Consider the following 25906-nt stretch of genomic DNA (forward strand, 5'->3'; position numbering starts at 1 on the left):
GCTGTGGGACTGAACACGCAGGCGCGGGGTCCTCCCCACTAAGGGCAAGCACTGGAGAGGCATTGGCGCGCAAGCGTCTTGCTGGGGGCGGGGCCCTAGAGGCGGGCAGTGGGTTTCCGGTTCCGGGAGCAACGAACGGCCGCGGCAGCGACAGCTACCGCTTCAGAGGAAGCGTCTGCGGAGGAGGAAGAAGAGCAGGGCAAGGCGGGAGTCACAGGCGGGACCCTCGCCATGGGTCCGCGGACCTAGAGCGGCGGAAGCTACCGGCCCGGTGCCGAGCTGGTGAGACAGTTGTGGGGGTGGAAATGGAGAGCGCTCAGGCGTAGGATGGGGAAGAATTGAGGCTCAGAACGCTGAGGGAGAGGAATGAAGGGCCCTCAGGCCGATGAGTGGGAGGAATGGCGGCGTCGGAATATCGAAGGGGAGGAATGGGAAGGTTTTGCGTGAGGACGGGGAGGAATGGGGCTCACGGCACTGACAGGTGAACGTGTCGGGAGTCTGGACGGGGACTCAGAGGGATGGGGAAGGATCCGAACGCCGAGGGGAGATCTCGGTGCCTCTCAGATTAAGGAGAGAAATGAGGGTTCAGAACGCTGAGTGGGAGACATGAGGGGGGTCTCAGGTTGATGACGGGAAGAAATGGGGACATTGGGATGCTGAAAAGGAGCAACGGGGACTCATATGGAGAACGAGAAGAAATAGTGGGGTTTTGAATGCTGAGTTAGGGAAGGCATGATCTTGGGACAAAAACGGGGAAGATTGAAGGGTTCAGAAAGCTGAGGGGGAGAAATCAGGGTATCTCGGGGTGATGAGAGGAATGGAGGATAAAGGACACGGAAGGGAAGGAATTAAGAAACTTTTTAGCTGAAAACGAGAGGAATAAGGAAGTTTGGGGACTGAGATTGGTGAGGGCTTGTGGCTCAGAACACTGACAAAGAAAATAAGGGAGGAGGAGGCGTTCAGGCTGAGAAACAGAAGGGCTGAGGGGCTGTTTAGGATAAAGAGATGGAGAAGCTGGGGGCTCTCTGGCAGAGGACACAGGGGAAATTAAGGCCATAGCACTGAGGTAGCATGATAAGAGGACATCAGAAAGGAAAGGAATGGGAGGGCTAAAAGACTGAAAGAGAAATTGGGGATTCCTGGGTCAATGAAGAGAATGAATGGGAGGTCAGAACATTGAGGTAGAGTACTGGGAGCTTGGTCTGAGGATGAGCAGAATGGGGGCCTCTCGGCTGATGATGAGAAAAATAGGACCTCTCAGGCTGAGGATGGGGAGTATGGAGGTTTCAGGGTGACAAAGGGGAGGAGTAGGGACCAGTAGGTTAAAGACAGAGTGTCTCCTGGGAGGAATGAAAGATTCCTAGATTGGCGGAGGGGAGAAGTGTTGGGGAAGAGTCAGGAATCAGAACATTGAGTAAGGAATGAAGGTCTTTGGGTTGAGGATGGGGACTCTTAAATTGAAGATGGGGCTGCCAAGTCAGGAAGAGGGAGGAATGACAAACTTCTGGGCCCAGGACAGGGAAGAATGAGGTGGGAAGGGGGATTTTCTCTTACATTGGCCAGTTGCCTGTGGTAGGTACCAGGTCTTGGACAAGCATTAATAAATATTAGCAGTTTGTGGAGCTAGGGCACAACCTGTCCTCTCCTAGAGCCTCAGTTTTCCTCATTGCCCCCTCCACGTTGCAGGCCGCTGCTCCTTCCCGTGGCTCCCATGGCTGAGGACTGGCTGGACTGCCCAGCCTTGGGCCCTGGCTGGAAGCGCCGTGAGGTCTTTCGAAAGTCAGGTGCCACCTGTGGACGCTCAGACACCTATTACCAGAGGTACTGGGTGGGTTTTGGACAGAGTCATGGGTAGGGCTGAGCCTGGTTAAGCAGGGTGAAATCAGGGGATGTGGTTGATTTTTGTGGGTGGGTTAAAATCACGCATATATAGTTGATTGTTATTATTTGTAGATTCCATATTTGCAAATTTGTCTGCTTTCTAGAATTTGTATTCTTAAACCTAAAGTCTATACTCCCTGTACTTTCGTGGTGTTTCATAGACCTGCACAAAACAGCAAAAAATTTAAGTTGCTGGATACATGCATTCCCAGCTGAGGTTGAATGAGGCCTTCTTATTTCAGTTCTTTTACTGTAATTAAGTGTCCTTTTCGTTGTTTACTTAGTGCCATGTTTTTCACATTTTTGTGCTTTTTATTGGTGATTTTGGTATTTAGAATGGCCCCCAGCATAGTGCTGAAGTGCTGTCTAGTGTTCTAAGTGCAAGTCTGTGATGGGCTGTAAGGAGAAAAAATGTGATATGCTACAAGGAGAAAATACACATTAAATATAAATTTGGGGTGTGAGTTGTAGTTCTGTTAGGTGTGAGTGCAGTGTTAATGAATCAAGAATGTGGTACATCTAGAAAAAGAAAAGGAAATTTTCCAATTTGTCCAACTTCCAATTTCTGGAAAATGCTAAAGTAACATCTGTAGTACATAATGAAGCTAAGGAAAAGGTAGGAAAAGGGTTAAATTTAAAGATCCCTAAGATAATGACCAGTACAATAAAGTGTAGCAGGCAGCATGAGAGCCTGAAAGCCAGGGACATTGACAGTTGTGTTACCCCTGGTTAGGGAAATGTTAAACCTATCTTAGCTAGTGCTGACTGGCTCACATGTTTCAAAAGGTGATACGTGGTGAAAAATGTTAAATTTGCTTAGAAGGTAGTTCTGCAGATCGAGAGTTTGCAGAGGAATTTTAAAAATACCTGTTAAGTGTTACGTGGGAAAAGTGTCACGTAGAATAGGTTTTCAAAACTGATGAGACTGGTTTATTTTACACAGACCTTGGTAAAAGTACCTATATAACAATACTCCAAAGCTCCTGGCTTTAAATCATTCAAAGGCCATACATAAAACAAGGTTATAGATTGGTTGACAGAAATGTCACCTGAGGCTCTCAGGAAGCTAACCTGTAGTTTCACTAGGAGCAGAGGTCTACTATATTCACTAATTTGGTGTTTAACGTGACTTTATATGACATACTACGAATGAGAATCGGCTATTAATACGTGAATATACGTGTTTATACGCCATTTACATTTAAGGATCCAAGGTATTTTCGGATATATTAGTGATAGAGTTACTGAATTTACTGCACTGTTCCTGAACTTTTTTTTGTCTCTAAGTTGCTATTTTCCTGGAGGAATATAGTAAAATCATAAATACAATTGTTCATATTTAGTTGTACGTTTATCCACATATTCACAATTCGCGTGAAACTGTCAAAATTTATACTTTTAAGTGCCGTCATCCAGAACCATAAAAGATTGGAGGTTTTATCCTAATTAGGGCAAGATAACAAGTATGTCACAATTTTGTGGATTCTGGTAGGATATACAAGACTCCTGGGTCAGAGATGAAAGATAGTTTATTACTCACAGCAGCAGCAGTATCCAGAATGTCATTATTTTCGTGTCAGTTCCCCGAACTCCAGTTCCCATATGGTGACCTGAAGAGGGCTAACTAGCATCTGCCCATGTATTGGGTTGTAGGAAAGGAACCCTGAACTTAAGGAATCCAATCTTTTTATAATGTTAGAATAATAAGGATGCCTTCCTTTTGCTCTGGAAGGAGAACTTATCTCTTATCTTCCAAGGCTGTTTGTTGTACAAACATCCTTGAAAAGATAGTTCACAACAAAGGACTATCAGTGCCTTCTTGCAAGACATGCAGAAGTGCTAGAGACCTGTGGAGTATTCTCTTTCAGTATCAGTTATTCCTACTTTGTTTTGTATGTAGTTGCATTTGTTTGTTTACGCACGTATTTATATATATGTTTGTGTGCTCATTTATTTGTATATTTTTAAACAGTTTTTCTTTTTCGCTTTTTTATATATTTAGTACATAACAGTATTTCTGATATTTCTGGAATTTCTACCTGGTTTTTTCCATGTATGTTTATTTTTATTTACATAGACTACAACTAGTAGTGTATGTCAAGTACATATATGTGTATTTATGTTTATTTTACTTATTTATATTTGCATATGTGCTGCTATTTATACACCTTTTATATTTCTGCTATGCAGGCTTAGTTGGGGTAAGACCTGGTCAGGGCTTACATGCCAATCCCAATTGCCTCCTGTATCCCTTGCCAGCCCTGCAGGCCTATTCACCAGCCCAGTGGGAGGGTTGTGTGGGTGGAGTGACCATGGCTTCACCCAGGTACCAACCCATCCTGGCCCATCCCTAGCCCCACAGGAGACAGGATCCGAAGCAAAGTTGAGCTGACCCGATACCTGGGCCCTGCGTGCGACCTCACCCTCTTCGACTTCAAACAAGGCATTCTGTGCTATCCAGCCCCTAAGGTACTACACAGTGTGGGGTACCCAGGGAGGGGTGACTGAGCCATCTAACACCTACCTACTGATCTCTTCCTTCTTCCCTCTCATCTGCAGCCCCAGCCCATAGCTGTCCCTAGCAGGAAGCGGAAGAAGCCTTCACGGCCAGCCAAGACTCGGAAACGTCAGGTTGGACCCCAGAAGGGTGAGGTCAGAAGGGAGGCCCCAGGAGATGAGACCAAGGCTGATGCCAACACAGCCCCAACTTCACTCCCTGCACCTGGGTGAGTGTTGGCCTAAAGTGAGCCAAGAGGGTGAGGATTGTTGGGGGTGCACTCAGAGCCCCACACCCATGTTTCCCATCGCAGGTGCTGTGAGAACTGTGGAATCAGCTTCTCAGGAGATGGTACCCGAAGACAGCGGCTCAAGACATTATGCAAGGACTGCCGAGGTGAGTGGCTCCCGGGGCCCGGGGAGACGAGTGGAGCAGGTTTGATGTCAGGACACCACTATCGGGCTGGAGGTTGAATGGTGGATGTCAGGGCAGTGGCAGTGGGTGAGGTTAGATATCTGATGCTTCTTGTCCACTTCTCTTTTTCCCTCTCCAGCGCAGAGAATTGCTTTCAACCGGGAGCAAAGGATGTTTAAGGTAAGCACGACCTGCCTCCTCCTCACAAGTATGTGGTGGGAGCAGGATGTGATGGGGGCTTGTGGAGGGTCTGAAGGAATGGTGATGGATCCACAGGGTGTCAGTCATTTTGTAGGGGGCTAGCAGACAGTAATGGGTTAATGGGGTGTCAATAGATTCAGCGATGAGGTTAACAGGGTACTGGTAGACATTGGAGATGGCCTCTGATGGCACCTACTCAGCAGTTGTCAGATACAGTAATGAGGCAAGTGGTGGACTACTAGACATGGCAGTGGGGGCTGATAATAGACATGTAAGGGGCAGTGCACCTGGAGCTACTGTGTCTGGGCCTGTGACCTCGCCCCACCCATTCCTGGCAGCGTGTGGGCTGCGGGGAGTGCGCGGCCTGCCGGGTAACCGAGGACTGCGGGGCCTGCTCCACCTGCCTTCTGCAGTTGCCCCATGATGTGGCCTCGGGGCTGTTCTGCAAGTGTGAGCAGAGACGGTGCCTGCGGATTGTGGAAAGGGTGAGTTGGGCGGGTGGGGTGGGCCCAAGGCTCACCCTAGCCCCTGGCTCTCATAGCCCTGGCCCCATGCATCCTGCCTCTGCCCCCTCCCATCCCCCCAACAGAGCCGAGGGTGTGGAGTATGCCGGGGCTGTCAGACCCGAGAGGACTGTGGCCGTTGTCGAGTCTGCCTTCGCCCTCCCCGCCCTGGTCTCAGGCGCCAGTGGAGGTGTGTCCAGAGGCGCTGCTTACGGGTGAGTTTGGCCGGAGGGGCAGAGCTGTTGGGGCCAGGGCTGGGGCAGAACTCATTCTGGGGTTAAAGTTGCTACTGCTGCTGCTGCTTCCTCCCAGCCTTGCCCACCTCATGTCTTCTTTTCTCCTTCACCCCGTACTCAACTCCCTGGTCCCACCTGCCTGCCCCTATCTGCCAGCACCTTGCCCACCGTCTCCGTCGCCACCATCAGCGATGTCAACGACGCCCTCCCCTAGCTGTGGCTCCCCCTGCTGTGAGTGCTGCACCCCACACTCTGCCTGCTTGTCCCATGCATGCTTTCCGCACTCCTCTTGGGGGTGGGGGTCGGGGTCCTTTGTCTGCCTGGTGCCACCAAGCCTAAGCTACTCTTCTGGCTTTCTCCCAGGGTAAACGTAGCCGCCGCAGGGGAGGCTGCGACTCCAAGATGGCTGCCCGGCGGCGCCCCCCGCGAACCCAGCCACTGCCTCCAGTTCCCCCATCACAGCCTCCAGAGTCCCCAGAGCTGGTGAGGCCCTGGTGGGCAGGGGGAAGGCACAATCTTAACCTTACCCAGTACCTGCCCTGACCCCACCCCATTTGCTTCTGCAGCACCCCAGAGCCCTGGCCCCCTCGCCACCTGCCGAGTTCATCTATTACTGTGTAGACGAGGACGAGCTAGTGAGTGGCCCCACCCTACTTGGACAAGCCTAGACCCTCCCAGGGCACTGGGTTAAGCCCAAAGAAGCAGCTGCTGCAATGGGCCTAATAGGGGAATAGCAAGACACAGTAATGGGTACTCGTGTGGGGTGAGCAGATAATGGGGGAGGGACTAACATGGATCAACAGGTGCAGCAACAGTACTTAATGTCAGATGAATCAGTGCTCTGGTGGGGCTAAGAGAGGAAAAGTCAGTATAGCGAAGGGAGTTCACATAGGTTGAGCAGATACAGCAGGCACGATAGAGGCAGCTATAGAGGGTCAGCAAAATTCTGCTAGAGTTGGAGGTCAAAGACTTTGTTTTGGTAGCCACTGGTCTGGCAGGCGACGTGATGGATACTGTGTTGGAGCAGTCATAATCCCAGTGGTTTCGGGCACTGTCTGGTACAGTGATAGTGCCTGGTGTTGGACTAACACATGCTGAGGTGTGACTGAGACCAGTGCACAGCTGGTTCCCTCTCATGAGGCTAGTGAAGGAGCAACAGGAGTAGCATCGGATCAGTGCCAGTAATAGCACCCTCTTTTTGCCCATCCCCCAGCAGCCTTACACGAACCGTCGGCAGAACCGCAAGTGTGGGGCCTGTGCAGCCTGCCTACGCCGGATGGACTGTGGTCACTGCGACTTCTGCTGTGACAAGCCCAAATTTGGGGGCAGCAACCAGAAGCGCCAGAAGTGTCGTTGGCGCCAATGCCTGCAGTTTGCCATGGTGGGTGGGGCAGGAAGGGTTAGGCGGGTGGGATGAGTTGATCCAGGGCCCTCCAGTGCCTGGGAGTGGTGGGTAGGACTGGTAGGGCTGTGGGGCAGGCCCGATGGGTTGTACATCTTCAGAAGAGTGGGCAGGGCAGTAGGTTCAGCCAAAGATTAGCGAACATTGTGCTGGGACAAATGAAGAATCTGGGTGGCACTGGCATTGCTAACAGGAGACCAGCAGGCTCAGTGATATGGGCCTCCTATGTAAGCGGGTCCTGTGCTGGAACTAAGAGGGATTAGCAGGCAGATTGTTCAGGACAGGATGGTAGAGTTGGTTACTGCACCAGGTGGCCATAACACCCTGTCTTTCTTCAGAAGCGGCTGCTGCCTAGTGTCTGGGCAGGATCTGAGGATGGGGCAGGGCCGCCCCCACCTTACTCTCGTCGAAAGAGACCTGGCTCTGCTCGACGGCCCCGTCTGGGCCAGATACTGAAGGCCTCCTTGACCACACCCACAGCCCGATCAGGCCGTGCCCAGACTCCAGTGAAACAGGAAACAGGCAGTGGCTTTGTGCTACCCCCACCTGGCACCGACCTTGTGTTCTTACGGGAAGGTGCAAGCAGTCCTGTGCAGGTGCCTGGCCCTGCTGCAGCTTCCACAGAAGCCCTGTTGCAGGTGAGGGTCCCATCTTATCCTGCCCTTCCCAGCCCTACCCAGCCTTGTGCCAGGAAGCTGGGACCAAGTCTGCCGCAATCCTCCTTCACACAGGAGGCCCAGTGCCCTGGCCTGAGTTGGGTTGTGGCCTTACCCCAGGTGAAGCAAGAGAAGGCGGATGCCCAGGAAGACTGGACACCGGGCACAGCCATCCTGACTTCTCCTGTATTGCTGTCTGGCTGCCCCAGCAAGGTGGGGGTCAGTGATGGGTGGTCTGTGAGCAGAGTGATGGTGGTTCTTTGAGCAGAGCAATAATGTACTGATTGCAGCCTCACCATAAAATTACCCCACCTGTCTGACACATGCCCCACCTTCCCCAGGCAACTAACTTTGCCTGCTTTGCTGTCCAGCTAACACAAAAATGGAATTCTCTGAGGAATGGGAAAGGTTTGTAGGCTGAGAGAGAGATTTTCTGGGCTGAAGTGTGATGGAAGTGGGATTTGTCAGCACATTGACAGGTTGGCTGATAAGAGACTCTTTCCTCAGGCCAACCCTGCCCTTCTGACTGCTGCCTGTTTCCCACCTCTCCCAGGCAGTAGACCCAGCCCTGCCACCTGTGAAGCAAGAGCCACTGGACCCTGAGGAGGACAAGGAAGAAGAGAGCAAGGATGACTCCGCCTCCGACTCGGCCCCAGAGGAGGAGGCAGGAGGGGCTGGCACACCCGTGGTCAGTGCTGGGGGATACTTCACCCTGCCCTGACCCCACTTTAGTCCCATTGGCCATGATGACCCATGATATTAATTCTTCCCCAGATCACGGAGATTTTCAGCCTGGGTGGAACCCGCCTCCGGGACACAGCAGTCTGGTTGCCAAGGTGTGCCCCGCACAGTGAGGGGTGGTATGGGGTTGGTGCTGGTCAGATGTGGGCCCTGAGTTTTAAAAGTAGAGTCAGCAGTTTGGTATCATGCAGTGGGAGGTAAAAGCTCATATCACTGCGTGGATCATGATCAGTGAGGGGTTATGTGCAGGACCCTAGAGACTTCTCCTGGGGTTCAGGTCAGGGCTTTCCTTGGGTGTGTGTGTGGGTGGGGGCGGTGGAGGGACAGGGGTCAGTGGAGGGTGAGGACTTGATGCCCTGCAATGAGATTTGAAAGGAAAAGGTAAAAGCGTGGTCCACATCTTCCTAAGAAAATCCAGAAGGGGTCAAGTTTAATAAATTCTTATTCAGAGAATCATCATTTGGGGTCTTGAAGGCCTCTCGAGTCTCCAAGAGAGGACAGGTGGGCTGGACAGTGATGGGTGGGCAGGAGATCTGGGCCCTGAGATGGCTCTGATCTGGGTCCACGTGCAATTGTGCAATCTCAGGTTAGTCCTCTACCTCCTAGAACATCCTTTGTGGATGGGGTTGGGCTGTGTTTCTTGAGCCTTTCCTGAGCCTATTGAGGTTATTAACAGTTTTCGCTGCTCCATAGAACTGTCCCTGCAGGCCTGGCAATAGGATGAAGGATAGCTGCCCCTAAGGACAGGGCTGGTGGTAGGAGGACAGGGGAATGCTACTTCTGCAGAATGTTCACAGGCTGTGCACACAGCCCCAGACACAGGCAATATAAACTGTTGGCCTAGGCACCTGGATTCCTTTGTTCCTACAAACTAGTTTGTGCAGGCCAGAAACTCCTTCATCTGCCTTAGGCAATTACAGAGGTACTGATGGAGTACCTGCTGGGTACTCTGCAGTGTGAAAGGTACAGTGGTGAAGTGGAAGGCTTATCCTTCAGGAGAGGGGGATTCCTGCCTTCAGGGAACTTACCATCTAAGTGAGGAAACAGTTTCCTTATGTGTGAAGTCATTACATATTAACAGAGAAGGTAATGATGTGTTATCTTGTTTATAATGGAATATTGTAAAAGTGAGAAGAGAGATAAGGGATAATTATGGGGAAATGGGTGGTGGGCACAGAATACTAGGAAATGGTTTTGTGATGCTCCATTTTTGCAAAGAGCGAACTTCATTCAACATACAGACCTGCTCCCTCTTCTCTAGGTCCAAGGACCTTAAAAAACCTGGAGCTAGAAAGCAGTAGACTGGAGGCTTCTGCAGACTGTAGGATTCAAGGTGATATTTACAGACTGGCTTTATGAGAGAACACTGATCTACTCAGAGGCTGGACCGTAGACTGAGGGGCTTATGTAGGATTCAATAGGAACTGGAAAAACCTACCACCAAACCAGAGAAGCAGGCCTGTTCAGTACTTTGAGCTTATAGAGGAAGTAAGCAGGAAAGGAAGAGAAAGAATAGAAAGTTGTTGCATCTGCTCCAACTGGTGCAAATCCCAGGAGCTTGACTGTTGATAAGAAGTGTGGATATTACAGGTGGGGGATCTGGGGTGCAGAGGGGATGTAAAAGCCACTAAAAACAGCCTATACAAGCCATCTGCATAAATAATTTTTCAGTGGCTTCTGGATGAGACCTGGCAGCGTTTCTGAACATTTCCATTTCGTCAGAGAGACAGCATTGGAAAATGTAATATGAATAAATGAGGAAAGAAACTGCTTTTTGGTTAGTTCCTCCTACTGATACAATTTGTTTAGTCCTCCAATCTTCAGGAAGACAATGATTTTTGCCCATTTTTGCATATGGGAAAACAGATTCAAAGAAATTAAATAACTTGTCCAGTGTCAGCTAGTATCAGTAAGCCTAGAAAAAAAAAACCCAGGTTGTAAAAACCATCTTCTTTAAGCCACCGAACTGTAAGCTGTAATCCTATATCCGATAATGTGTAATATTTTAGTAACAGAAGTTTCCAGTGACCTTGAAAACAAAGTGGATTACCTTAAACAGAACAAGTCGCTTACACTGTTGCCTCTAGCGTGGTTTAGGGAGTACCAAGGCTGTGTGGATTTGGTCACCTTGTCACAGCACCCATGCATTCAAGAGACTGTATTCTTCTGAGGCCTTGGGTGTTGCATAATATTCCTCAAACACTAAAGGACGTCCTTCCCCAGGGGTCACTGTCCATTTTGCTTATTGCCCTCATTCTCCTCAGCCAAAGCAGTCTTCAGAAGTAGAGCTGTCGGCCTGGCTCATCTTTGCTGACAACTTGCCTCCCCTGCCCCTTGATGACTTTTGTTATTGGTTTTTGCCCTTGGCCCCTCTCTACTAGGAACCTGAGTTCCTGCTTCAAGACCTGTATAAGGGCCAGTCTTGACTCAGTCCTGCCTCACTTTCCACTTCTTCATAAAGTGCCAAAAAGTTTAGACCTGTGGTTCATTACATAGCCGGCTTTTCAGGGCTGTGACTGAGTGCATGCCTCCTTAAATTTTGTAGCCTTTGTATCTTCCCTGCCTCATTCTAGTCCCAGCTCTGGAGCTTTAGATAATTCAGATGTAGATTAGACATTTCCCTACTGTTAACGCTTTCTGCTACCCTCCTCTGCCCCTTCCTTTGCTTTATCTTCTTGAGCCAGAGACAAGACTGGGTAATTTTCTGGTATTGTTTTGTTCTCCCTGGGACCCAGCCACCCAACCCTAGTATTCTGTGATGTCCTAAATGAGATTTATTTGATTGGCATTCAGATTCCTAAGAGTCTGGTTACAGTGTGTATCACAGTACAATCAGAAAAGCAGCACCACTAATGTAAAGATTATATATATATGTATATATATGTGTGTGTATGTATATATATATATATATATATATATGTTTATTTTAAGGGACTTAATAGGGATTTGAGCTTATGCAGTAGTGGGAGCTGATTAAACAGTCTGTAAGGCTGTTGTCTTTGCATCTAATGCTGGAGCTTGAAGTCTGCAGGGCAGGCAATCGGGAAGGGAAGATGGATGTAAAGTGTGGGAGACGGAGGACACTTTGGCGCGCACGAGCAAGAGCTGGAACCGGCGAGGATGGCCTAGAACCCATGTCAGTGTCTCACCACCTCCAACTTCGATGATGTGGGTGTCCTGCAGAAGAAGCTGGTGCCCTTCATCACAGAGTTAAATACTCATCTGGCCCAGGAATTAGAGAAGCTGAAGGAAGATCCCAGGGAAAGTGGAGCAGCTGCAGGCCTGGCTGCAGGCCTGACTGCTGCCCCACACCAACGAGGTGAGCCAGCAGATAAGTGGCAACATGTGTGAACTGCAACAGTGCCTGGTGCGCCTGCACCAACCTTCCGAGTGTAAAAACAGTATGCTGCTGCTTCACTTCTGTCCTCCAATTACCATGCAAAATGTCTCTTGTGGCCCATCCTAACCGGAAGCATACGGGGAAGGGAGTTCTGGGAAACGTAGCCTAGTCAAGGTGACACATTACAAAGCCACCCTGCCATGAATCAGCTCCCAAGGGTCTCACTGCTCACCTGAGGATAACTTGATAAAGCTACGTTGCTGGAAATGCAAAGCTGAAGACCATGGATTTCATGGTGACCCCAGCAAGTACAGAAATACTGTCAAGCCCACCCAGAAAAAAGCTGGCTGGTCTCGGCTATTTTTGTGTCATTCAAGTAATGAGAACCTGGCCCATGGTAGGCACTGTACTTGATAACTGGGATACAGGAATGAAAAAGATATAGTCCATGCAATTTTATTAAATACGTCAGTATGTATTACAAATGGTGAATGGATATCCAACTTTATCATGGAATTTAATGGTGAAAATATAGAATTCAGGAAACTGTCGGGAGGACAGCCCTTGCGTGAACCTTGTTGGGGCACAATAGGAATTGGAAATAATATAAATAGTTTCTATCTCTGAGCTGTTCTATTTTAAAATTATTTTAAAATGATTTTTATTGTCCCGTTTACTGTTTCATATATTTAGTGTTTCTTTGGGAAGTGTCTTGACGGTGGTAACAGTGTTGACTCTGAGAAAGTGGGATGGTGGGTGGCAAGATCAAGGTCAGGTTCTGTCTAAGAACCTTGGGCCAATCACTTCTCTAGGCCTTGGGTCTTGGCTGAAGGCGGAGGCTCACCGTCCGGGGCGCTGGTCCCGGCCCCTCCCCCCTCCGAATAGGCCCGCCAGGGGGCGCCGGGGCCACGGTTATCCCACCACCGCTCTCGGGAGACGCAGCCCCTCACCCCTGGCCGGGGCGGCCCCGGGGGCGTGGCCTCCGCCCGGCCGAGACACCAGTCCTTGGCCGGGCTGGGAGGAAAGCCGACTTTTCTTCTTCACGTAGTGGTAAAACAGGCAAAACCGAACCGGAGTTAAGTTACGGGGCGCGCCCAGGTTGAGGGTGCAGCACGACGAGCTCTGGACCGACGCTGGGACATTCGAGGGCAGCAAAATGTCGCCGAACTCGTTTCGACAGTATCCTACGGGCTGTACGACCTCTGGGGCGCCCGATGGGCTCTCCTGTATTTCTGCTGCTTTTCCCAAACCCCGCGCCTGACTGAGGGCCTTTTCATTGCCTCCCTTCTTTCCCAAGGGTGTGGTGTGAGGGGTGGTTCCACCCATACCAACCGGCGGGCCACTCGCCCGTGGGACTCGAAGATCAAGGAACTGACCCTCAGGAGTCTGTCCAGGGAACCGAGACGACCTCTAATTTCTTTCTTTTTTATTTGTTTCAGGCTACGTAAACTCTTAGCAGTAAATGAAAATGAGTATTTTACCGAACTGCAATTGAAAGAAGAAGCCTTATAGGAGAAAAAAGACAAAATGAGAATTATTAAAAGAGATTATTAAAAAGAGAAAAAAGAGACATTATTTTGTGGCTGAAAAGATGAACCAGCAATTCAGGAAATGGAATCCAAATCTAGAAACGTACCGCATACAAAATCCGAAGTGGGTGGATTACAAATGATTAAGGAATGCTAATTTACAGTAAATTGCGACCTTGCGACGGTATACACAGTGGTTGTATTTTGGTTATTGTTAGATGTCAGTGATGACTAGGTTCCGAGTTTTTTCTATGCTCTAGTGTTCTGTGCTCGCCCCCACTTTAGGAGAGTACCAAAGTGTCATTCTTAATTGGCTTTTAGTTACTACTACCTTGCACTTGACCAGAAGTACAGCCGTGGGCTCCGCCTGTGCGTAGGGCTCTTTCTAGGTTCCCTGAGCTGTGTTGCCTGTTCCGCTTCCTCCGATAGGGATTCTCAGGGCCTCATTACCTGTGCTTCCCATTCATGTCCTGACCCTGGTTTACTTTGAATCGTACCTCAGATTTGCCTAGCCAGGTCATGTCATTGCCCTCTTAGCCCATCTGATCTGTCCCCCATCCTAGGGTACCCTAGAGTCAGCTCGTTTTCTGTTTTCTGCCCAGTGCAGTAGGAAGATTTTATTAGTAACAGATTTATCATTACTGGTTTGGGTGGGCTAACAAGACAGGCTCTCTAAGCCTTGTCTTAGCTGGAAAGTGAGGATAATAATACCTGCCGTTCCATCAACCCTCTAAGATATTTGTGGGACCCACAGGTTTTATGTGTGAAAATACCTTGCAAATTACTGTAAAGAAGTACACAAAACGAGGTGGTTGTCCTGTGACGATTATTACCATCATCAAGATTCACCTAGAAATGCCCGCAAAATTTAGCCTTCCCACACAATATCCACTAACTTTTCTCATGCTTTTAGGCTGATTACAGGATATAAATAGCAAAGTCAATTGGAATGTAATTAGATCTTCGCCTTCACTTCGGGTTAAGGAGGCTTATTTCTGCTATTCTGATGAACCCTAGAGGAAGGGAGCGAGGTCGAGGTCGCCGGAGGCCTGGCCAAGGGCCGGGTGAGGACAGCGCAGACTCAGCTCCTCGGCTCCGGGAGGAAGTTGCGAGCACCGGCGTCTATGGTCACCATGGTGACGGGCCCGACTTCGGCCCCTCCCACTTGCCCCTCGCCGTGCAGGGCGCACCATGGCAACCAGACCTCTGCATTGCGGAAGCTGGTCCCGCAGGTCTTCACTATTGGGAAACCGCGGCGGGCGCCGCCCCCATCCCGAGGGATTCGAAAATGTACAGCCAGCGATTTGGCATCGTACAGCGGGAGGTTAAGGGCCCCACTCCCAAAGTGGTGATCGTGGTAAGCACGGGATGTGTGCGGGACCCTACTGCTTTCTGCATCTCCCTGCACTCCAGGCCTAGCCGAGCCCAACCTGGCCCCAGCCGCGGATCTCTCAAGGGGAGCAGGTGCTTTGTGCAGTGGGTTGAATTTTGAAAGAGGGAAAAATAAGGCCTTTCACCTAATTCCTGTACTCTGTTCCTCAACCCGTCACCCTCCACCCTTCCACCCCTTCACCCCCACCCCCACCTCGCACCAGTTATATTTAGATTACGTATTTGTAGAATCACCACTTGGGATACTGAGAGTTTTCAGTCTCCAAGACACCCAAAGGAGGTCTGACCCCTTGTGATGTGGCGTGGCTGTCACAGAAGTGCTGGGCTGGGGCAGGGCAGGATCTCGGGTCTGGGCTAGTGGTGATTCAGCTGTATGATCTTGGGCTGGTCCTGCATTCCAGGGAAATCGTATGAGGAAGGAGGATTGGGCTGTGAGGGGTTGTGAGCAGTTATAGTGCCCTTCCTGTGCCAACTCAACTGTAACAGAAGTGTCCCTGCAGGCCTGGCAATAGGACTGTTGGTTGTCTCTAAGGCTGGGGTGGTGGTCGGAGGCCAGGAGAATGCTGTGTACTGCAGAATTTGATGGGTGTTTCTCAGAACCCCAGACACTTGGTCTATGCACCTAGATTCCTTTGTTCTTACCAACTAGTTTCTACAGGCTAGAAAACCTTCATGTGTGATTAGGCAATTATAGAGGTATTACTTGAGCCCCTGCTGTGTCCACAGCACTGTGGCAGATTTGGGGGTAAATACAATGACCCTGGGAAGTTTATTCTTCATTAAAAGTCTGATCCCTGCCTTCCTGTTGCTTATTATCTAATTGCAGAAACAATTTGTTCATGTGTAAAACCATTAAAGGCTAACACGGTAGATAATCATGTGCTATACTGTCTATGATGGTACTTTATGGAAGAAATATCAGGAATAACGAAGGATGCAGTTTTATTATGCACCACAGTGCACATAGCAATTCTCAGTCCACTTACAGACCTGCCCTCTCTTCTCTGGGTCCAAGGACTGTAGGTTCTGGGTCTGGAAATGAGTAGATTGGAGGCTTCCACAGACTGTAGGGTTCAAGGTGGTAATTATAGACAGATTTCATAAGGAACAGAAACTGATCTTTGGGTTCTGTATCCCAACACAGAGCTCAGGGGCTGGGCTATTGTTCAAGTGCCATTAGTTGTGTTGGGAACCAATAAGGAACATGAAAAAAAAATTACCACCAAACCAGAGAAGCAGGCCGATTGAATACTTTGAGCTTATAGAAGAATAAAGAGGAAAAGGGAAAAGTCAGCATTGTGCATCTCAGATGTCAGAGTGTGGTAAGAAGTATGGATGTTAGAGATTGCAGCGTTGCGGTGGGGGAAGAATTAAAGCCACCAGAGATGAGACTTGATGCTAAACAATTCCTCCAGGAGAAAGCAATAAATGATGTAATGTCTGAAGTAACAGAGAAATAAAGGAGCAGTTATGTGGTGAGTGCTGCTTAGGGACCCAGTTATTTAATTCTCAAAATAGTTTTTTAGGAGCACATTTATTTTGCTCATTTTGAAAGGTAAGAAAACAGATTCAAAGAGATTAAGTACCTTGTTTAAAATCACACAGTTGTAATGGGTAGAGGCCAGAATCAAACCTAGACTGTAAAACATTGTTCTTTAAGACATATAAACTGTAAACTCTATCATTAGAAACTGTAATTTAACATGTTACAGTGACAGAGTCTTCAGTGACCTTGGAAACACAAGGTAGTGATTAAATCCTATGTTCTCCTGCCTTTAGCATGGTTTAGAGTTGCAGTGTCCAATATGATAGCCACTAGCCATACATGGCTTTTGAGCACTTGAAATGTGCCTAGAGTCACATGTTGAAATGACAATATTTTGAATATATTGGTTAAATAAAACATATTATTAAAATTAACTTTCTGTTTCTTTTTACTTTCTAAAATGCAGCTACTAGAAAATGTTAAACTATGGATCTGTTTTACGTTATATTTCTGCTAAACAGTATGGATTTTGAGTAATGCTGAGACCGTGCATGGATTGGTATCACCGTGTTGTAAGAGAACTCCAGTTCAAATCTTACTCCTCCAACACTGGGCCCTCTAATACCCTAAGCCTTGAAGGGCTTCCTGACCCCTGGCTACTGCTCAGGGTGTTTCTCACCACCCTTCACCCTCATTCACCTTTTCAGTCAAAATGTACCTCAGAACCAGGTTCCTGCTCTGACAACTCAAGACAATTGGTTCTTGATGACCTTGGTGCTTGGTCCTCAGCCTGTAAGTCTACTGGGAGCCTGAATTCCTGTGTGTATCCTGAACAAGGTGTAGTCTTGACCCTTTTCCACTTCATTATCACTGAGTCTTCATTCACAAAATACCATACATACTAGAGAACAGTAGTTTGTTAGTTAAGTGGCTCTAAGCTCTAAATAATTCTGATATGGATTAGCTACCTACCATGATATAACCCTCAATATCATCTGTCTCCAACCCACCTCAGACCTGTCTTATCTTGTTCAACTAAATCTAGGTACCTGTATGTGTACCTTGAACCCTGAATCTTCATCAAGCTATCTACAAATGATTTTCTTTTCCCAGGAGACTCATTTACCAAGACTTAACAGTAGTATTTTGGTAATCCTGACAGTGATTGTTCTAAGTGTAAATTATCAGATTGACTTTCTGCCATATGAGTTAAGAATTTTGTTACTTGTAAATCAGCATCCTGGAGTCTCACTATTCACCTAAGGTTGACTTGATAAAACTGGCTGAAAATACAAAGCTCAAGACAGTGGATTTCATGGTGGCCCCCGGAGGAGCAGAAATTGCATCAAGCTTACCCAGAAATTTTTCCTTCCTCCCTCCTTTCCTCCCTACCTCCCTCCCTTCTTTCCTTCCTTCCGTCACACTGAGAACCAACAGTGGTAAGGCATTATTCTCAATGCTAGGAATACAGTAATAAGAAAGATTGTCCACGTGATTTTATTAAATTTATCAATATGTATTCAAAATGGTGTGTTTCCAACTTTTTAATGGAAATTTGTATAAAAATATGTAGAAATTCAAATTATCCCCAAATCTCAGGAGTACTGCCCTTGCATTAAACTGGGCACAAGAGAAATAAGAAAGCTTTACTATCAGTTTTTTCCCCTTTTCTCTTTTCCTTTTTTCCCTTCCCTCCCTCCCTTCCTTCCTTCTCAGTAGATGGTTTTTTTATTGTCACAACTCATTGTATATATCCTATATACTTAGAGATAGTAGTCTCTTCTAGTTGAAAGTATTTTGATGGTAACTATGTTGTCTACCCCTGAGAAACAGTGTGAGATAGTGGGGGGCAAGATGAAGGTCAGGAATTACAAGACCTCTAATTCTTGTTCTGTCCAGGTTTGCCCTATTAGAAGCACCTTGGACAAATCACTTAATGTTTCTGAGTTTGACTAAATAATCTCTAGAGTCCTGCTTAAATTTTTAACTTTGTAATTCCATGAACTTGTACTCAAACGGCACTTAAGAAATATTTGAGACTGATTTGATGACGTCTTAAGTATAGGCTCAAAGGATCAAACACGTTAAACCTTAGGCGCTTAAGCTCTTTGCAGTTGTAGCAGGATGTATGACTTTGATACATCCAATTTTATTTAGTATTGGTGGAGATCATGATTAATTGAAAATATGCAATCGATTTTGGATCGATTGTAAGTGATAATTATTTGTTTTCAGAGAGCCAAGCCTCCCAAAGTTCAAGGGGCTGAGCAACATCTGGAAAGAATCCAACGCAGCCATCAGAAACATCATGCTATTTTGGCTTCCATTAAGTCAAAGGAGCGAGATCGCTTGAAAGTTGAGTGGGACCAGCACAATGATCGCAGATTTGTGGACAGTCTCGTGAAAGCACGAATCAAGGATGCCATGCAAGGTTTTATCATCAACACTGAAGAAAGACGAAATAAGTAAGGTTCACAAACTGGTGCTTCAGACTATAAAACATTCCCAAAACCCTAATGTGAGATTGACCAAAAATCAAGTGAATTTTTATAGTAACGATCATAGCTGAGATATTCATATCCTTACCAAATCAATAGCTACTGCTTGTATTTTCACTTGTGATAACCCACATTTGATAGAAAGAAAAAGAATATATTGTTTAATATTTTGTTACTTTAGTTAAAATCTGTTACTATTCTTTTGTCGATGATGTACATTATTTAATTTGTATGAGATCAAATAAAATATGGCATGTCAGTTTCTGTTGCTTTAAATGAAGACTAGTCTTATTTTATAGAAGACTGCAATGATTTTTTTCCTTACAAAATTTATGATTAAACATGTGCTTTGGGGGCACCTGGGTGGCTCAGTCAGTTAAATGTCTGCCTTTGGCTCAGGTCATGATCTAAGGGTCCTGGGATCAAGCCCCCCTGTCTGGCTTCCTGCTCAGCAGAAAGTCTGTTTCTCCCTCCGCCTCCACACCCCCCCTCCCACGCTCCTGTACATGCTCTCTCTCTCAAATAAATAAATAAAATCTTTTTTAAAAATAAAAATAAACATGCTAATTAAATAAAGTAAATAAAAACCAATTAGTAAAATGGTCCATGTGGCATGACCATTTTAATTTTTTTGTAATTTTTTCAGGCTACGTGAACTTTTAGCATCAGAAGAAAGTGGGTATTTTACTGAAATGCAGTTGAAAGAAGAAACAATTGAGGAGAAAAAAGATAGAATGAGAGATAAAACCAGATTATTGAAAGAGAAGAAAGAAAAAGAGAGACAAGATCTCGTGGCTGAAAAACTAAACCAGCAATTCAGGTAATGATATTAGAAAAACATACAGAATCTGAAGTTGGTGTATGAAAAAATGATTTAGGAATACTAATTTATAGTAAAATATGGTCTTAAAATGGTATACACGGTTCTTGTGCCTCTAAGCCTTGGTAATTATACACATCATTGAATAATGCAGGCACTGAGGGTTTGTTCTTGTTTTGTAGTGAGAATGCTTCGGACCTACTGTGTTAGCAAATTTTAAATATGCAATATAGTGTTATTGTCTATAGTCACCATATTCTGCATTAGATCCCCAGAACTTATTTATTCATCTTATAACTGAAAGTTTGTGTCCTTTGACCAATATCTCTTTATTTTTCCCACCCCCAGTCCCTGGGAACCACCATTCTACTCTCTGTTTCTGTACATTCAGCTTTTTTCTTTTATTTAAGTGAGAATACAGTATTTGTCTTTTTCTGTCTTAACCCACTTAGTATAGTGTCCTCTGGGTTCATCCATGTTCTCTCAAGTGGCAAGATTTCCTTCTTTTTTATATTGACTAATATTCCATTTCACACACACACACATGAACATATGTACATAGATATGTATATATATATCACACATTTTCTTTATCCTTTCACATAACACTAGGCACTTAGAGTGTTTCCGTTTCTTGACTATTGTGAATAATGCTACAGTGAACATGAGATTGCAGATATCGAGATAACTGATTCCATTTCCTTTGGATATATGACCAGAAGTGGGATTGCAGGATCATATGGTAGTTCTGTTTTTAGTTTTTTAGGAATCTCCATACTGTTTTTCATAATAGCTGTACCAACTTATATTCCCACCAACAGCATACAAAGGTTTCCTGTTCTCTACATCCTTGCCAACAATGATCATCTCTTGTCTTTTTGATAATAGTCATCCTAGCAGGTGTGAGGTACTATCTCACTGTGGTGTTGATTTGCATTTCCCTGGTGATCACTGATGTCGAGTACTTTTTCATGTACTTTTTGGCCATTTGTATGTCTTTGCTGGAAAAGTATCTATTCAGGTCCTTTGTTCATTTTTTAATCAGGTTTTTGGGGGCTACTGAGTTGTATGAGTTCTTTATGTATTTTAGATATTAACCCCTTAATAGATACATAGTTTAAAAATATTCCCTGATTGCCTTTTCCATTTTGTTGATTGTTTCCTTTGCTGTGCAGAACTTTTTAATTTGATGTGGTCCTACTTGTTTATTTTTGCTTTTGCTGCGTTTCCTTTTGGTGTCATATCCAAAAAATAATGCCAAGACCAATGTCAAAGGGATTTTTCCCTATATTTTTGCCTATATGTTTTACAGTTTCTGGTTTTGTGTTTAAGTCTTTAATCCATTTTGAGTAAACTTGTATGAATGGTATATATAGTAGTCCAGTTTCATTCGTTTTCATGTGGGTATTCAATTTTCCCAAGACTACTTATTGAAGAGACTATTCTTTCCCATTGTGTGTTCTTTGCCTCCTTGTAAAAGAGTAGTTGACTACATATGTCTGAATTTATTTCTGGGCCCACTGTTCTGTTTCATTGATCTATATATCTATTTTTATGTCAGTACTATACTGTTTTAATTGCTATAACTTTGTAATATAGTTTGAAATCAAGTGTGTGATGCTTCGAGCTTTGTTCTTCTTTTTTTTTTTTAATCAAGATTGCTTTGGCTCTTTTGTGGTTCCATCTGAATTTTAGGATTGTTTTTTTCTATTTCTGTGAAAAATTCCATTGGAATTTTGGTGGGGATTGCACTGACTGTGTAGATTACTGTGTTGTATGGACATTTTAACAATATTGATTCTTTCAATATTTCAATTTCAAGTGGAGTATTGAAAGGACAAATGATTCCTTTCCATTTATTTGTGTCTTCAGTTTCTTTCATCAATGTCTTATAGTTTTCAGTGTATTGATCTTTAACCTCCTTGGTTAAATATTTTCCTAAATATATTATTGTTTCTGATGCTTTTGCAAATGGGATTGTTTTCTTAATTTCTTTCAGATAGTTCACTTTTAATGCATAGAAATGCAATTGATTTCTGTATGTTGTTTTCATATCCTGCAACTTTATTGAATGTATTGATTAGTTCTAACAGCCCATATTTGCATGGAAGTACCTGAGGGTGATCTTCTGAGATGATTTATATCATGAAGAGCTTGGCAAAGGCTTTTGATTTCATAAACTTTGAGAGATTCCTCACCTCTAAAGCAAAGGTATACTAAAAAAGTCTCAGTGTGTTATATTCCTTCTTAGATTTACAACTCTTAGAGCAAGGACATACTTACATATTTATAATTTAATTATATATGTAATTCCTCAGTTATATTTTCAGTGCCTCTAATAATGCCTTATAAGAGTGTGAACATCAAGAATTACTATCATATATCTCAGGGTGGTATGTTCATTTTGCCTCCTCTTCTCATTCGTGTTTCTTAATGTAGTGATGATCACATGATGTAACCCACGCAATGCTCCAGATTATCCACTTTATCGGTCTCTTAATTTTGGAGTAACTGATTAAGATTTTTATCTTCAAAGGAATCTTTAAAGTTCAGATATTACCTGGAAATGCTTAAAACATAGCCATTATCATTCAATAATTAAATATTTCTGAGGCCCTACTTTGTGCCAGATTCTGTGACTAAATAATAGATTGATTGGCTTAACAAAAAAAAAAAAAAAAAAAATGAGTGTCACTTAGGCTGTCAGGTCACCAGATGTGAGCAGGGCAGGTTGTGTATCATGTTACTCTGGATTCTAGAACAGAATAATGTAACAAAGTAACATAACAAAGTACATGTAAACCCTGAGTTAAAGTCTAGCACAATTCAGAAGGAATACAAGAGTTCATTTTTTACACCATGCAAAATTTGAGCAGATGAGAAATCCAAAGGTCAACAGGTGTAAGAAAGCAGCAAAACCAGGCATGTAGAGGATTAAGACATGGTTTCAGAGGCAGAGATTTTGCCACCTCCTCTCTCTCTCTGCCATGAAGTTGCCATTGATCATATGGACTGCCCTAAATCCTCCTAGTAGAGGCCCAGAGGACAAGTAAACTATTTCAGTGAGTAGTGCATACAAATCGCAGATACAGCTGAGCTAACCATAAATTAGATTGCTCAAACTGGAGGGAGTGGCAAGTTCCAGGGCTTGGGGAACTGCTGAAGGAGGGCAGCGAAGAAAACCAGAGTAGTAATGCATAGGGCCGGAAGGGATTCGTCACTTTCTTCATCTAGCAAATGGGTAACTTGAGTTCTACAGATATTAATTTTCCTGAGTCCTAAAGCTTGTAGTAACCAAGAAAGAATTAGACTTGGATTTACTAGCCTATGTAAAGTATAACCTCACCCCTGTCCTTAGTAGGACTCAGAGACTCCCTACTGGTTGCTGGAGGAGAAGACGCAGGGAGGGACAAAGGGGATACTAGCAAGTGAATTTCAGTGACCATTCATATATTTTCCACACCCTGGTAAATGTTGCTCAACACAGTAAGGAAAACAAGGTTCAAAAGTGGTTCACGCTCTTAAAATACTTATTAATTTGATAAAATTTTACAGATTTTATAGACAAATCTTGTATAACTAAGTGTACAGCTTCGTAGAGAAGTTGTATAACTTGCTAGTTAGATAAATTGTTAGCTTTTTGAAGAAACAGTTATATCCTACAATAAATTGTTTTTGGTGTTTTTAGTGTAATACTGCCAATTCTTCAATACAGAGCATCACACATAGTTTTAATTCTTTACGAGAATGAAGGGTGAGGGTTAAATTTTGACCAAGGATGCTAAATCAGGCCCCATTGGGGCATGGGATGACTCAGTTGGTCAAGTGTTCGACTCTTGATTTCAGTTCAGGTCATGATCTCAGGGTCCTGGAATTGAGACCTGTGTTGGGCTCAGCCTGGAGTCTGCTTGAGGATTCTTTCTCTCCCTCTCCCTTTCCCCCCGCTTGCATGCTCTCTGTCTCTGTCTTTCTCTCTCATAAATAAATAAATAAATAAATAAATAAATAAATAAATAAACAAACTTTTAAAAAATCATGCTAATTTAGCATTACATAAATAAATAAACAAGGCCCCATTATCGAAACTATAACTGGAGCTTTAATACATATGTAGAGCAAGATGAAATTACTGCTCCTTCTTCTCCTCTACCACCTCCTCCTCCTTTTTGTATTCCCTTACATGAATATGCCACAATTTATTCATTTCTCAGATGATAGGCATTTCAGTTATTTCTGGTTTGGGACTTTTTTTTTTTTTTAAAGATTGTATTTGTTTATTTATTTGACAGAGATAGAGACAGCCAGCGAGAGAGGCAACACAAGCAGAGGGAGTGGGAGAGGAAGAAGCAGGCTCCCAGCAGAAGAGCCTGATGTGGGGCTCGATCCCAGAACGCTGGGATCATGCCCTGAGCCGAAGGCAGACGCTTAATGACTGAGCCACCCAGGCGCCCCTGGTTTGGGACTTTTATAAATACAGCTGCTGTGAACATGCTTGTATGTGTCTTTTGGTGGACATGTGCTTTCATTTCTGTTAGGTACCTAGAATATTGGATGCCTAGAATGGGTCATTTTTAGTGTTCCACTCCTCTAAACGGAAACATTACTTTCAGTAATAATGAAATGAAATGAATAATAATGACAAGATAGCCCATGATTTCTCTTATTTAAATTTTAAAGTAATTACATATTCACAGAAATTGTCAAGATAGTACAGAGGTGCCATGTACCCTTATCCCACTTTCTCACCATGGTTATATCTTAATGTAACTATAGCACAATATGAAGAAAACTGACAGTGGTACAACATGTGTGCACAGTTCTGTGTCATTTTATCACATGTGTAGATCCACGTAACTCACCACCACAATCAAGACACAGAACTCTTCCATCGCCATAGAGATCTCCCTCATGCCACCCCTTTATAATCACACCCACCCCTCTCACTCCCATCTTTCCCTGCCTCTGGCAACCGCTAATCTCTTCTCCATCTCCATCTCCATCATTTCACCATTTCAAGAATGTTACATACATGGAATCACACAATATGTAAGCTTTTGAGATTGGCTTTTTTCAATTGACATAGTCCTTCGAGGTCATCCAAGTTGCTGCATGTATCAGTAGTTTGCCCTTTATAGTCCCTTGTATGGTTATACTTAGGTTTGTGTAAACTGTTTACTACTGAAGAACATTTTGGTTGTTTCTAGTTTTTAGCTATTATAAATGAATCTAATATGAACATTTGTATACAAATTTTTGTGTGGTCATAAATTTTCATTTCTCTAGGATAATTGTCCTACACTATTGCTGGGTCTTTCTATGTATGTTTAATTTTAAAGAAACTGCCAAAGCGTTTTCCAGAGTGGCTGTCCCATTTTACATTTGCACCAGTAATGTATAGTAGACCAAGTTTTTCCATATTCTTGCCTGATTTTTATATTGTCACTATTAGAACAGAGGTGTCTAACGATATCTCATCATGGTCTTCATCGGCGTTTCCCTAATGGCTGGTGGTGTTGAACAACTTTTTATGTGCTTATTTGCTCTCTGTATATCCTCTTTGGTGAAATGTCTCTTCATGTCTTTTGCCCATTTTCTAATTGGATTAGCTATTAAGTTTTTAGAGTTCTTTATATAATTTATTTTTTTAAGATTTTATTTATTTATTTGACAGAGAGAGAGAGAGAGCACAAGCAGGGGGAGTGTCAGGCAGAGGCAGAGGGAGAAGCAGGGAGCCTGATGCAGGACTCAATCCCAGGACCCTGGGATCATGACCTGAGCCGAAGGCAGACGCTTAACCGACTGAGTCACCGAGGCACCCCAATTCTTTATATATTCTAGATGTGAGTCCTTTGTGTAGGATATGTGGTTTATAGTTTTTTTTTTTAATCCTCTTAACAGGCTCTTTCACAGAGAGAAAGTTTTTAAGTTTGATGAAATCCATTTTATCAATATTTCTTTTATGGATCATCCTTTTGATACATCATGAAATTTGTTTTTAGGTGTCCTGTATTTATATACAATGAGTGATTGGATCCCAGATTAAGGTCGGCATTTTTTGGCTTTGTTTTGTTTTAGGGTGTTTTTATTAAATGAATACCCTAGGATGTGTTGTCAGAACACTTGAGGGTTGTCTCGCCTCTGTTAATTACTGATAGAGGTGATAGAACGAAGTACCAAAGAACCCCAATTCCAGGGCCAGACTGCCAGGTCCTCAGTCTCAGCTCTAGCACATATGAAATGTATGAACTTACCCATGATGCTTCACTGCTCTATGCTTCCATTTTATCTAAACTGGGGATAATAATAATAA

At 44.7% G+C, this 25906-nt stretch overlaps 2 protein-coding genes across 54 annotated transcripts in view; both read left to right on the top strand.

Annotated features, from left to right (window-relative positions):
- Positions 1-88: 88 nt before the first annotated feature.
- On the top strand, positions 89-13414 carry MBD1 (methyl-CpG binding domain protein 1). 50 transcript variants are annotated; one of them, XM_057313085.1, is made up of 17 exons: positions 121-282; positions 1687-1821; positions 4236-4350; positions 4441-4607; positions 4692-4774; positions 4932-4972; positions 5332-5478; positions 5583-5711; positions 5889-5963; positions 6096-6215; positions 6299-6367; positions 6946-7113; positions 7473-7772; positions 7866-8003; positions 8344-8478; positions 8565-8626; positions 11556-13414. In XM_057313085.1, exons 2-17 carry the CDS (start codon positions 1712-1714, stop codon positions 11743-11745), a joined length of 2049 nt encoding a protein of 682 aa, XP_057169068.1. In that variant the 5' UTR covers positions 121-282; positions 1687-1711; the 3' UTR covers positions 11746-13414. The 50 variants fall into 50 exon arrangements, with proteins under 50 accessions (XP_048074457.1, XP_048074454.1, XP_048074461.1 ...); XM_057313088.1 differs by having other exon boundaries at positions 11563-13414; XM_057313091.1 differs by having other exon boundaries at positions 13311-13414.
- Positions 13415-13683: 269 nt separating this feature from the next.
- CFAP53 (cilia and flagella associated protein 53) overlaps positions 13684-25906 on the top strand; it is a 37530-nt gene continuing 25307 nt past the window's right edge. For 3 of the 4 annotated variants that reach the window (XR_007189902.2, XM_026496314.3, XM_048218517.2), the window contains exons 1-3: positions 13684-14757; positions 18514-18743; positions 19423-19596. Coding sequence is in view for 3 of the 4 variants with exons in the window: in XM_026496314.3 (XP_026352099.1) it covers positions 14407-14757; positions 18514-18743; positions 19423-19596 (755 nt within the window). In the remaining variant the exon portion in view is untranslated. Of the gene's footprint in view, positions 14758-15347; positions 17071-18513; positions 18744-19422; positions 19597-25906 lie in introns of those variants that run through there. The other variant, XM_048218518.2, reaches the window with a different exon arrangement.

The sequence above is a fragment of the Ursus arctos genome, unplaced genomic scaffold (genome assembly GCF_023065955.2).
Source record: "Ursus arctos isolate Adak ecotype North America unplaced genomic scaffold, UrsArc2.0 scaffold_17, whole genome shotgun sequence".
Classification (NCBI taxonomy): Eukaryota; Metazoa; Chordata; class Mammalia; order Carnivora; family Ursidae; genus Ursus; species Ursus arctos.